Source organism: Fusarium falciforme, chromosome 3 (assembly GCF_026873545.1).
Source record: "Fusarium falciforme chromosome 3, complete sequence".
Classification (NCBI taxonomy): Eukaryota; Fungi; Ascomycota; class Sordariomycetes; order Hypocreales; family Nectriaceae; genus Fusarium; species Fusarium falciforme.
The window spans coordinates 274,726-287,398 of record NC_070546.1 but is presented as its reverse complement, the minus strand read 5'-3'; the positions used below and the strand labels follow the sequence as shown (position 1 = coordinate 287,398).

Below are 12,673 nucleotides of genomic sequence, written 5' to 3'. Positions count from 1 at the left end.
AATGCACCGAAAGATGACGTGATGTTAAGACCGATATCACCGTCGCCCATGAGGCAATGAATACACCTTCACTGAAGTGTAGGGTGGCACATCATGGCGATATTGTGTGCATTCGTAAGCTGAGTATTTAATTGTGTCTGGAAAGTCAAAATAATGATGGGCTTAGGTAAAGTCTGAACTACTGGTCGAGTGTTCTATCCAGAGCAACAAGAAGTAATTGAGGCATAGTTAAGGCGAGATTCTCAAACATGTCTCTTTGTTCATGTCGAAAAATCTACTAAAAATGGACTCTGGCGATCAAAACGTCGTAGGGTTCCCTCAGTTAGGACTAGCTGGTCGGACGTTGCCGGCATCTACTGCGTAGCAAGGATAACGATCGACCTCGAAAGAAGGACCCTGGCAATTGTCTTTTATTATTTCAACTCATCCCTAGACATCAAGCTTCTATACTTTGCTAGCGGGTCAGAAAATTGTCAAAGTTGATGCTGTCTGGCTTCACTCGGATCACTCCCGACTCCAATGCCGTTGGTGCCATGCATCACCCGATTAATTAAACCCCCAGACAAAGCAAGTCAGATGAAGGGAACGCGATGACGTTGCCCCTCGCTCCTATTGACGGATAAACCTGGCCACGGCTCAGAACTACCGACCTGCCAATCATGGCTTAGACACTCGCGTCAACTTTATATGATGTGGTCGGATGGCCAAGATCTTGGCCAAACTTGAAAGCTTCCAGAAGCCTTATCGTCTTCCGCGACAGGGAAGACCATCAAGGTCTGGGGCTCCGGCGTGCTCGGGCTTCAACGTTTGTCCGTAGGGCAGCGCAAATGCCGGGTCGTTGGGAAATTAAAGGGGCCACTTGGCAAAGCTTAATGCTGAAACTCTATATTGGTTATGCTGGCCCGGCACTACCGGACAACAGGCTAATAAGGCACGAAAGTTTGTTAAATAAAGGATTAAAGGATCATCGCTCTCTAATCTCGGGCGCAGAGTGGGATAGAGCAGTTGACAGGAGGCCAATAGCCCACGGGGTCTTTGGGTGCCAAGCCAGGATGATGTGTTCATTGGACAAGCATAACTCTGTAGACCGGAAAGAGCCGTCGGTTCAAAAGTCCGTGTCCTCTCTCCAGGTTCTATCCCGCATGCCCGCGGGACCCTTTCGATGTTGCCAAGCTTGCCGTGCAAGGGTCTCATCCTAGCTAGTTGCTTGAATGACACACGCCACCGCGAACTCTCTTGAACAAATCTAGCTCATACGGAAGTCAAATCATCATCTTTGATCACCGATCCTGGTCAGTGCCGGCCCGTCGGTGACTATATCTGCGGAGGACTTCCCCCTCATGGTAATGCTCCGTCCTCAGCATCAAGCATCGTCACTCATTCGCTTTCGCATAGTCACTCATTTGTTTGTGCATAGTCGCTCTTTTGATCTTTTGTTATAATTGGTTACTTGATACTTTATCATCATGCGTTCTCCTCTCGTCCTTGGAACGGCGGCTTTGGCCACTGCTGCCTCTGCTGCGCCTAACTACATCTTTTACTTTGACCAGTGAGAGCTTCGTTTCTCCTTGACGAATTTTATTCTCACAACTTCTCTCTAGGTGGCATACTGCCAATCTTCCTGACAAGTCTCAGACCGCTGGTGTCACCCATGTCATCACCGCCTTTGCCAACTCTTCGCTCTTTGCTGCCGAGCCTGCTGGAAAGTATGAGCCTTTCAAGCCTCTCGACGAGATCCGTGCCCTCTTCGACGATGGCACCAAGGTCTGTATGGCTATTGGTGGCTGGGCCGACACTGCTGGCTTCAGCGCCGGAGCCAAAACGGACAAGACGCGCAAGAGGTACGCTAGGAACGTCGCAGACACCCTGGCCAGACTCGGATACGATTGTGTCGGTAAGTACTACTATCTAAGTGTTTGGTTACATGGCTAACAGGCCAAGATATCGACTGGGAGTACCCTGCTGGCAACGGCGAGGATTACAAGCGTATCCCTAACTCCAAGAAGGTCGACGAGATCAAGAGCTACCCCAAGCTCTTGAAGGAGATCAAGAATGCCATTGGTGACAAGGAGCTCTCCATTGCCGTTCCTGGTCTTGAGCGGGATATGATTGCCTACACTCATGAGCAGGTTCCCAAGATCAACGCCGTTGTCGATTACGTCAACGTGAGTACCTGGAATATGCAGAAGATGTTTTAAAGCGAGGTCTAACTGTTCAACAGATCATGTCTTATGATCTCATGAACCGCCGTGATAGCGTCACCACCCACCACTCCTCTTACGAGGGAACCGCCAAGGCTGTCGACGCCTACATCTCCCGCGGCTTCCAGCCTAGCAAGCTCAACATTGGATTCGCCTTTTACGCCAAGTGGTTCACCACCAAGGCGGGCGTCCAATGCACCGAACCCACCGGATGCCCTACTGAGCTCCTCGAGGCTGCTGATGGAAGCGACACTGGCAAGTCTGGCACCATTACCTTTGAAAAGGCCAACTTTGTCGAGGCGCCTAAGAACTTGACTGTTTCACCTGATGGTTCTTGTGGAGCTGGTACCTCTTTCAAGTGTGGTGAGGTTACTTGCTGCAGTCAGTTTGGTTTCTGGTGAGTCGACTTGTGTGTACCTAGATCGATGGTTTTCTGACGTGATACAGCGGCAACTCTACTGCTCACTGCAGCACTGGCTGCCAGTCTGCTTATGGCCGATGCGAGGGTATCGATATCTCTGGTTCTTTCCTCACTGCCATGGAGAATGGCAAGACTGATACCGCTGCTGGCGGTCAGTGGTACTGGGATGCCACCACCTCTCTGTACTGGACCTGGGATACCGCCGACCTGATCACCCAGAAGATCAACGGTCTGGTCCCCACCAAGGGTCTCGGAGGTATCTTTGCCTGGAGTCTTGCTCAGGACAGCCAGGATTGGAGCCGTCTTACCGCTATGCGCGAGGGATTCAACACGCTCTCTGGTCAAAGCTCTGGACGTCCCAAGGCTTCTCACTTTAAGAAGCACCAGGGTCACTATGGCCACCCCAGCTATTAAGCGAGGATTGACAGGGAGGTCGGAGCATGGGTGGCATGAACCTCTTTGTCCTCGGACGTATCATTGGTATACTCCTTGGTCGACTACCCTCCGTTCCTGGCGAGCCAGCTCTTTCTTAGACGAAACGCCTTGACCGAGACGTTTCCTTAATAATAGAATAGACTATTCTGGTGACTTCTATCATAATACTCACCTTGATAACTGCCTTGCTCTGCTTGTTGAGATTATGTGCCAGCCTAGCTGAGAAAAGGGCTCGTGATATTAGTTACTTGATGGGGGAGATAGTAAAGAAATCGGTATGATGTATCAGTGCCATAATAGACATAATAATTGGGTTTATTGCTCTGTAAAACGTAGTAGTGTCTCCGACCGGTCCAGCGCCTCGAGTGTCTGGAGCACCATGTGAACGGGCTCCAGTGAAGATGGCGAGCAGCGTATGGATGACTGCCGCCCTGCTGACTGCAATAAAAATAGTTTCAAATTCATCACTTGAGAAGCTTCCATGAGGCTGTCTCGGACCAGATCCGGGCGTACCACTGGTGCAGCTCCTCCATCCAAGGGGGCATGGGGCCCTTGATGCCAGTGATTTTGCCCTCGCTGGAGAAGAGGCAGCTCCTGAGCCTCAGCTCAACCTCTTCCCGCTGCTTGTCAATGGTGGCGCTGATGGTGAAGAGACCGTCAGAAGGTCGCACAGCGTGGTTACGAGGAGAGTCACCACAGCGGACGGTGATGGCTGTGGGTGTCTTTTCGACAACCTCAAAGTGGTCGGTGATTTTAGTTCCCTTGTCGTAGGTGCTCTCGGCGAGCTGCTCATTATCCCACAGCTGATCCTCAGTCTCGGGACCTCGCCACTTGTACTCGAGGTACTTGCGCTGAACAGCGTAGCCTAGAAAGTCAATCAACAGTTATCTCAAGATGAGCGGGTTACTCACCCCAGCCACTCCACAGACCACGGCAGAACTCGAGAGCTAGATCGCCATCCTTCTGGAGAAGCTCGGGACGAATCTTGCTGAAGGGAATACGCTTGATGCAGACATCTTGAGTGGCGGGATTGCGGTTGGGGTTGTGGTTCTTGTAGATGCGGGCAGACCAGATGGAATCATTAGGCGGGAGCGGGGAGATGACGGGGTTCTTGGCTGCGAGATAAGCGGCGGCGGTGGAGGTGCCGAGGAGGGAAGTGAAGACGGCCTTGCGGATGATGCCCATTGTGAAGATTATATCTCTGGTATTTGGAAGGGGGTATATTGTTATGAGACTCAATCGAGGCTCGAGATCTTGAAACTCAAAAGGCGCGTCTCTCCCTCGGCCAAGTCCCCGAACTTGGTTTGGGCGGTTCAGCGGGATAAACGTCGGTCGGCACTCCCCACAAAAAAAGCGCAGACGAAAAAAAAAGGCTGGAATAAATCGGGGCTGGGAACAGCCACTTGCGTGTTTCCTGGGTCTTTGATACGACCATTGATACCTCGGCCATTGCCGATACCACCTAAGAAACGAGGTTATCGCCGCTTTGTAATCTTGCCTTGGTGCTTGGTATCTTATCGCAGCTTGTCAGATCATCAGATTAACAGAACAGTCCTTCCCATGCTTCCAAAGCATGATGCCATATCCCATGTCTCTCCGATTAGTCCCTCGCGTTGTTCCCATACGCGCCTAATAATTCCCATTGCCTCTGAAATCGGTCCGATGTTTTTCAACGGCTCAGTCGCTTCATAAATGTCGCAAACAGCGCATTCCTGCTCTTTTGTGACTAAACAGCCAGTCACGCAAAAAGGCCAAGCCAAAGCGAGCAGCCAACTTGGAGAAGGCAAGTTCTTGAGTAGGTTAAGATTCTTTGTGACGATTTCCCGTATTTCACTGCTCCCGGGTTGCCAGCCTGAGAGAACCACAAGCAGGTACAGTCTGGCAGAATTGGCCCAGATGCGAGTGACGATGTGGTGATCAAGGAATTGTCCGCGCTGTGGATTGAACATGGAAAAGATGCCGTCCCTGTTGCATGTATTCTCATTGTCTGAGCCAGAAGAACTGGCGAGACCATTATCCAAATCTTGGGTGATTCTGCTGGCGCGCTGAATCAAGTCCATCAACGAGAACGCGCCGCTCTTCTTAGCCTTTTTCTTCCACAAGTCAAGCTCGACAATGTCCGCGATCGATAGGATAATCCAATTTTCGCAGCCCACGATATGCTCGAGGTTCAGATGGGGCTTCTCTAGAGTGCCCAGCACCCTCTCATGGTGCTCCCGAAGACGAGGCAGCTGTCCTAGAGCAGTGCTGGCGATAATGTCGGCGGTTATGACGGCCGCGCTGAAGAACCGGAATGCAGTCTGTGAAGCTTCAAATCTGTGCGCCTCTTTCGTCGAGAGCGCCGACTTTGATTTTGAGACGAGTTCTTCAACGTCAGACGGTATCTTCCAAATGTCGTCGTCAAGGTCTGGTGATGAGAGGAATTGCTCAAAGAGAACAGTCGCGGCATAGAGATGAACTCTCCAACTTGAAGAAGAGCCCGCCATAGTTTCAAACTTGAGAAGCAACATGATGTCGCCTAATAAATGAGTGCTTTGCAAAAGATTGCCAGAAACACCGCAGCGGCTTATCGCTTCAACCCTCTGCTGCATGCCCTTGACTGCAAGGTCAGATTGACTCTGTACCTGTTGCCAAGTATGCGATGAACACATTCTGTGGCCAGGGCCTGGAAAGATGGGCACAACTGAGAGAAAGTATGTTGCCAGGCTGATGACGAGCTGGCATGATTCTGTGTTTCTCATGGCAAAGACCAGAAGCCAGCTACGGCCCCCTTCAAGAAAGGTTGGACGGTAAAAAGGATTCAGAAGAGGGAAGATGTAGTCCGTGTAGGCTGTGACAAAGCGTAGATCCTGCTCGTTCTGGATAACCAGTGGTCCTGATCCGGAGCCGAAGAAATCATGAGTTGGGCCGTCCCTTTGTATGGGGCCTCTCGAGCCCTCAACCGTAGGGGAGGTATTGAATGGCAAGTTCTGAGCCGGAGTAGTAGCGTCTGTATCTGAGAGTTGGTGGTCCGTTGTTTGGTCTACCGTGATTGACTCTTGAATACTGGCCGTGGAGTGCTCATCTCGACTGGGAGATAAGGAACGCGGATTGCTCGGACTTGACGGACTGTGCCCCTCAATCTCTCTCGTGATCTTCTGGATCATCCGCCTGCCTCGGCGTTCCTTTGCATTGCGTTTGACCTGAGCTTTGAGGCGTTGGGCCATCTCGCGCTGCTTGTCCCCATTGTCCATCCATGCCGGCTTGTCGTCGCTGTAGAGGCATGATAGCTCCAGGGCTTCGCAGTTTTGACACCTTGGTAGTAATTCATCGCATTTCTTGTGCCGGATTCGACAGATCCAGCAACTGGCTGCTGTCTTTGCTGCGGGAGGCATTGTCGTGAAGAAGTATGGTTGGGCAGCCCCTTGACTCAAGTCTCCGCGCGGAGATGATTCCGGGCGGGAGGACTTCGTCAGAGCACCACGTGAGCACGCAATTCCCGCCTAACTTGGCTCCCGCGCGGGATCGCTTACCCGCGCAAGTCGAATCTCATGAGCTCATTTACAGCCGGTATTAATAAACAGGTACTTACTTATAAATAGGTATTCAATCGTCCTCTGGAATCGACTCATTTATTCCTTCGCTTTTCTTTCGTACCTAGTCGCCATTCCTAGAACCCGACCATGCCTGGATCCAAAGTCCTCGTCCTTGGAGGTACCGGCCCTGCAGGCATTTGCCTCTTGCGCGAGCTCATTCATCGCAATCATGAGGTTATAGCCTTTGCAAGAAATCCCACAAAGATCCCAGAAGATGTGTCTTCTAGCCCACTAATCGAAGTTAGTCTACCTAGGTATCCTGGCTTCAAGTGTGCCCCCACGCTAACCCCAGTCCTAGATAATCGAGGGACAACTCGATGACACCGAAGCCATTTCCACAGCAGTGTCCAAGAGCTACGTCGTAGTGTCACTTCTTGGACCTAACATCAGCAGCTGGAAGCAGGATCCAAGCCTCTTGGCCGACTTCTATAGACACTCTCTTTTCCCCTCAATGCGCCAACACGGCGTAAAACGCGTCTACGCAATGGGAACCCTTTCCATCGTCTGCCCAGAAGATTCCCGCAGTTTGCTTCGATATGGTATCGTCACATTCGTGCGTCTTGTTGCTGGTGGAGCCTATCGCACCATCATCAACATCAGCCAAGCGTTCGAGGAGGATGCCAAGGGCCTAGATTGGACAATATTCCGCATCGCCGGTATCCCCGGAGGATCCGATCATGAGAGCTGGAAGAGGGATAGAGAAGACGGCAAGGCTTTTGTGGGTTGGATTGCCGAGACGGGTTGGACTATGTCGCAGAAACGAGGAGCACTGGCAAGGTGGCTTGTGGATGCCGTTGAAGGAGGATTGACAGACTGGATCGGCAAGATGCCCGCAGTGAGTAAATTGGCGGGTAGCTGAGGCTGTTCAGACCTGTTCGACACTATCCTGGCTTGGGACGGCATGATTTGGCAATTTTCACGTCCAGGGAAGGGATTGTTGATATTGGTTTGTGTTGGGGAGTTTGTCGGCTCTAATTTCCTAACGCTTGTATCTTTTAGCATATTTAAACATACTCGCTATTTATTAGCTTTGATTCAATCTCCTTCATCGACAGAATAAAAGCGTCGAACACCATAGAAGTGAACAGATGCGTCACATTAACAAAAGACACCTTCTTATATAGAGACCTAGTCAAGGTCAATTCTCATGCTCATAGATTGAAGCGTCATTATCCCCACAATATGCACTCTTCTTAAGCCTTTATCGTGACATAACCAAGAATGGCAAACGGCTATCGCTAGCTGCGTTCTTCTACAGGCGCTCTCCCTTTTCGCTAAACTTGACAACCTCTCCAGTCAGCAGTGCATGCTGCAGCGCCCGACCAATGTTCATAACCATCATTCCACCCTCAATCGGCAAAGGGACTGGCTTGCCCTTCAGGACCGACTCGGCGAATTCGTTGGCCTCCACTGCAAATGCGTCCTCGAACCTCTGCCAGTACTCAGGCTGAACCTCGTGTCGGATGCCCAGGCGGTCGGCCAGAACAACATTGTTGGCCTTGGGAACCACGTTGACAGATAGCTTGCCCGTCTTACCCGTGATCTCAGTGCACACGTCATGGCCGTGAGCTTGGGTTCGGGAACAGTAGAAGTAGGCAATCTTGCCACCCCAGAATTCAACGACACCGACAGCGTTGTCAACATCGGATAGTTCCTTCAGCTCAGGATGGTGTTGAAGTGTGCCAGCGGCCCAGCATGCCTTGGGAAGGGGGTTGCCAAGGTACCAAAGCGACAGGTCGATATCATGGATGGCACAGTCGACAAAGATGCCTCCGTTTCGAGCTGCGTATCGAACAAAGAATCCAGTCTCGTCGAGAAGATCGCAAGTGTTGGAACGGACCATGAAAGGCTCCCCAATGGCTTTGTCGTTGTATATCTTGGATGCAGCATCGCGGTAAGAAGCATCAAAGCGCCGGGAGAAGCCAGCCATGACCTTGAGGTGAGGGTTCGCCTTGGCGGCGTCGACGACAGTTTGAGCCTGTCAGAATAGTCAGTGTCGGGGCAAGACGTTGACGTGTTCGAAAAAATTGTACCTCTGCCATGTCCGTGCTAAGTGGCTTCTCGCAAAGAACGTGAAGGCCCTTCGAGATGGCTGCAAGAGATTGACTAGCGTGCACATCGGTGCTGGTGGAAACCCAAACGGCCTGGAGTCCAGCATGGTTGAGCATGTCGTTGTAGTCGCTGTAAACAGTGATGCCAAATTCTTTGTACTCGGCATTCCCATTTGCCCACTCGACCTCATGAGGCGTAGAGCTACACACAGCTACTACTTTGGCATGAGGAACTCGATACAAGAGCGTGTGGACATGTCGCTTGCCCTGTGGATGTGTTAGGATTGTTCTCTAAGCGACTTCGAGGAAAAGAACCACTACTGACCATGCGACCAAGGCCGACAACAGCAATATTGAGTGGCTGAGACATGATTCTTTGAGTGAATGTGTCTGAAGAAGAGGTTGAGTTCTCTTGAAGATGCCGGTTTGAGGATGACTGAGGAGGTGCTGGTTGTCTCTGCTTGACTGGGAGTCTCTGCCTTCTTTATAGTTGTCTCTCCTCCCCATGCACTTGGCTTATGCAAATTTCCATCGCGGATAGACTTGCCTTGCGAAATGTTTCCAGGGTTACTGAAGGTCAACGAGATGTACAACGCGCGTCGTGTAAGTGGATGAGGAGGATGAGATATTACTTTATTTGGTAGGTATCGGCGATTGAGATTTTTCGGAACTTGCCTCTTTGGGTAATCCGTCGGCGCCAGGTTCCATATCAAGTAATCTTGGAGGAATCATCAACAATACCACACGTCTCAGTCCCAAGATGATAGCCCGAATATGGCAATTCGCACAAATTTTCTTTATTGGGATTGTTAAATGCCATTAGAAAAAGACTTGAGACTTGTTGTGAGTGAGGCAGCATGGGACAGCTCAGGGGAACATATCAGTGGAGATGGTTGATCATGAGACCAGTTTGATGGCCGCAGAGTCAAGGATTGACGGCTGATATTAAAGAGTATACAAAGGGGGGAAACAACAGCCGCGAGGTAAGAGCTTGTGGGGTGCAGGGCTACGGCTCGTCACTAATAACACCAAGACCTCTTCTGAAAGACAGGTTGTCACTGGCTAGAGAAAGCTGGCTCTTTTTGACACGACAAGTAAGTTGACATCATTCGTATCGTTTCCTCGTCCGCACTGTCTTTTATCTCTAAAGAGAATTGAGATACGTTTTTGTTTATTCCCAGACACTCTTGGGCTCGCCAATATAGAGCGTGAAACCACCCCGGACCATATTCTCATTGGCGGGCCAACTCTCAAGAGGCCTTACTGAGTGACATTTTCCCAATTAAAAAGACGAGATAAAATATTAACCTGAGTCAAGAAAGTTTCTATGTAATTGTAAACCGATAGATCTCATTGGAGTCATTATCGCGCGACTTTCTCCTGTGACGTTTTCCAAGCCTTGGCACCATGAGTCTGTTGCGTCATCATCGACCACCAAGAAAAATAAGATTGCAAAAGCCAAGCAACGCCAAGCTTTGCCTACAAGCTTGTCCGAATGCTTCAAGCTTATCGGGCTCTCGTAATTGGTCCCTCTCGTTTCCAGCAGAGAGTCCAAGCGCGTGGAATCAGGGTTATCGATCCCGGCGTCTCTTGGGGGGGACTTGGTGCATTGCTTTGGCAAGCGTTTGGGGTCTTGGCGCGAAGAAATGTTGACGTACGCGGGCTTGGTATGAGGGCATCTTTCGTTTTGACTCTAGCTGGCACCAGCATTTTATAATCGCTCCAACCCTCAACACTTCCCTTGGAAATTATCTCTTCTTCAAATCCATACCTGCTTATCGAGTGCACTCTCAATGGCAGACAGAAGCGACTCACCAAACTCCCTTGCGGGCCACCCAGTCCGCTCCTCAACCCACGTTCAATATCTCAACGACAAAGAGATTGACGAATTTCTCGATGACCTCGACCACAATGGGGATGGTTACATCAACTACGAAGAAGTCGAGAGGAAGCTCGACGAAACCCATCATGAACTCGTTCCCAAGCCGAGTTCCCATCATGTCATACGGCGCGACCACGATGGCGAAGACAACCGCGCTCGACATGCTTTTCTGAGAAGTATCATGGGCTCCGATGCTGAGCGCATTCCGAGGAACGACTTTGCCAAGCTGGTCCGCCAGTGGAGGATCCCGTCCCTACAACAGGCCAAGAAGGAGGAGGAGGATGAGAAGAGCTATATCAAGCGTCTGCCAGGTTGGCGGAGGATTCGCTCGTACTGGGCAGTCCACGGCCCAGAGATTGTCTTTATCGGTCTCGTCATCTCTTTGCAATGCGCTTTTGGCGTATGGCAGCTGGTCAAGTACCAAACAACTCCACAATATCGGGCTGCTTTCGGCTGGGGCGTCGTCATGGCCAAGACATGCGCCGGAGCACTATATCCAACCTTCTTCTTCCTCATCCTCAGTATGTCCCGTTACTTTTCCACATGGCTACGAAGGTCGTATCACATCTCGCGCTTCCTGAACTGGGACCTTTCTCAAAAGTTCCACATCCGCATCTCCTGCGTTGCCATGCTTCTCGCGACATTGCACGCGCTTGGCCATCTGACAGGCTCCTTTGTGCACGGTAGCGACCGAGCGAACGAACAAGAGGTTGCTGATGTACTTGGGCCTGATATGGTGCCTCGCCCTTATATCGAATACGTGCGATCACTGCCTGGCTTCACGGGCATCACAGCTCTTGGCCTATTTTACCTGCTATCACTCTTGAGTATCCCTCAGATTCGCAGGTGGAACTACGAGATCTTCCAGCTGGGCCACTTGCTGATGTTCCCGATTATCGGCCTCATGATGGCACACGGAACTGCTGCCTTGCTTCAATGGCCCATGTTTGGCTACTTTCTCGCCTTCCCAACGCTTCTAGTCATTGTTGAGCGAATCGTGCGAGTCTTCCTAGGATTTCATCGCATCAACGCCACGATGAAGGTTTTGGACAAAGAAACTGTTGAAATCACGGCTGTCATTCCGAGTGAGCGGCTTTGGAAGTACAAGGCAGGACAGTATGTCTTTCTCCAAGTACCACAGATCAGCTTCTTTCAGTGGCATCCCTTCACGGTTTCTTTCTGTCGCGGCCAGAAGATGATGCTGCATATTAAGACAGATGGCAACTGGACGGGGAGACTGCGTCAGCTGGGAGGTGAATCAGGCGAGTGCAACATCGAGATCGGAATTAATGGGCCATTCGGTGCTCCAGCGCAGCGGTTTTACGACTTCAGCCATTCCATCATCATTGGTGCTGGTATTGGGGTCACCCCATTCTCGGGCATCCTCGCTGATCTCCAATACAACGATGATCTGGACCACGGCGGCCCGGGTGACGATGCACCGCGCGGTCGTCATGACTCGGATGCCACTGTTAACGACACCTCGAGTCAGCCAGATCAACACGCTGTCCGACCAGACGTGTTGAATGAAGGCAAGAAGCCCCAGGCTGAGAAATCGCACACATTCTCAGAAGACTATCGCCGCGTGGACTTTCATTGGATGGTTCGTGACCGAAACTACCTCCGATGGTTCTCTGATCTGCTCAACGACGTCTCGAGGAGCCAGGAGTGGCATCGTGAGCACGAGGTTCACCCGCACCTCGATATCCGCATCAACACCCATGTCACAGCAAAGCGCAAGGGTATCTCTACTCATGTCTACCGCTGGTTACTTGAGATGCACCGCACCGAGGAGCATCCCGCCTCTCCTCTAACTGGTTTGCTGAACCCCACTCACTTTGGTCGTCCGGATTTTGAGAAGATTCTTGATGAGCACTATGAGGAGATGCTCAAGTTCCGGGCCAGCAAGCGGATGCAAGAAAGAGAAAAGACTAGCGAATCGGATGAGGTTGACCAGGAAGATGAAGAGTTGAAGGTGGGCGTCTTTTACTGTGGCGCACCGGTTGTCGGTGAGATCCTGGCAGACAAATGTCGTGAACTCTCTACAAGAGGGCGTCAAGATGGAAGCAAGCTAGAGTATCACTTTATGATTGAAGTGTTTGGTTAAG

The 12,673-nt window shown here is 51.0% G+C and overlaps 6 protein-coding genes across 6 annotated transcripts; 3 read left to right on the top strand and 3 right to left on the bottom strand.

Moving 5' to 3' along the window:
- Positions 1-1,466: 1,466 nt before the first annotated feature.
- Positions 1,467-3,036, top strand: NCS54_00340400 (Chitinase; the record flags this gene model as incomplete). The annotated part of the gene is made up of 5 exons (XM_053148978.1): positions 1,467-1,549; positions 1,602-1,894; positions 1,942-2,165; positions 2,222-2,598; positions 2,649-3,036. 5 exons carry the CDS (start codon positions 1,467-1,469, stop codon positions 3,034-3,036), a joined length of 1,365 nt encoding a protein of 454 aa, XP_053004953.1.
- Positions 3,037-3,521: 485 nt separating this feature from the next.
- NCS54_00340300 (Hypothetical protein) lies at positions 3,522-4,392 on the bottom strand (the record flags this gene model as incomplete). The annotated part of the gene is made up of 2 exons (XM_053148977.1): positions 3,969-4,392; positions 3,522-3,922 (listed from the first exon to the last, which is right to left on the bottom strand). The coding sequence occupies exons 1-2, from the start codon at positions 4,240-4,242 to the stop codon at positions 3,522-3,524; spliced, it is 675 nt and encodes a 224-aa protein (XP_053004952.1). The 5' UTR covers positions 4,243-4,392.
- A 200-nt stretch (positions 4,393-4,592) lies between these two features.
- NCS54_00340200 (Zn(2)-C6 fungal-type domain-containing protein) lies at positions 4,593-6,431 on the bottom strand (the record flags this gene model as incomplete). Its single annotated transcript, XM_053148976.1, has 1 exon — positions 4,593-6,431. The coding sequence occupies one exon, from the start codon at positions 6,429-6,431 to the stop codon at positions 4,593-4,595; it is 1,839 nt and encodes a 612-aa protein (XP_053004951.1).
- A 288-nt stretch (positions 6,432-6,719) lies between these two features.
- Positions 6,720-7,491, top strand: NCS54_00340100 (NAD(P)-bd-dom domain-containing protein; the record flags this gene model as incomplete). The annotated part of the gene is made up of 2 exons (XM_053148975.1): positions 6,720-6,872; positions 6,931-7,491. 2 exons carry the CDS (start codon positions 6,720-6,722, stop codon positions 7,489-7,491), a joined length of 714 nt encoding a protein of 237 aa, XP_053004950.1.
- A 393-nt stretch (positions 7,492-7,884) lies between these two features.
- NCS54_00340000 (Hypothetical protein) lies at positions 7,885-9,053 on the bottom strand (the record flags this gene model as incomplete). The annotated part of the gene is made up of 3 exons (XM_053148974.1): positions 7,885-8,610; positions 8,666-8,950; positions 9,009-9,053. The coding sequence occupies 3 exons, from the start codon at positions 9,051-9,053 to the stop codon at positions 7,885-7,887; spliced, it is 1,056 nt and encodes a 351-aa protein (XP_053004949.1).
- A 1,423-nt stretch (positions 9,054-10,476) lies between these two features.
- NCS54_00339900 (Hypothetical protein) lies at positions 10,477-12,672 on the top strand (the record flags this gene model as incomplete). Its single annotated transcript, XM_053148973.1, has 1 exon — positions 10,477-12,672. One exon carries the CDS (start codon positions 10,477-10,479, stop codon positions 12,670-12,672), a length of 2,196 nt encoding a protein of 731 aa, XP_053004948.1.
- Between the last annotated feature and the right edge of the window lies 1 nt (position 12,673).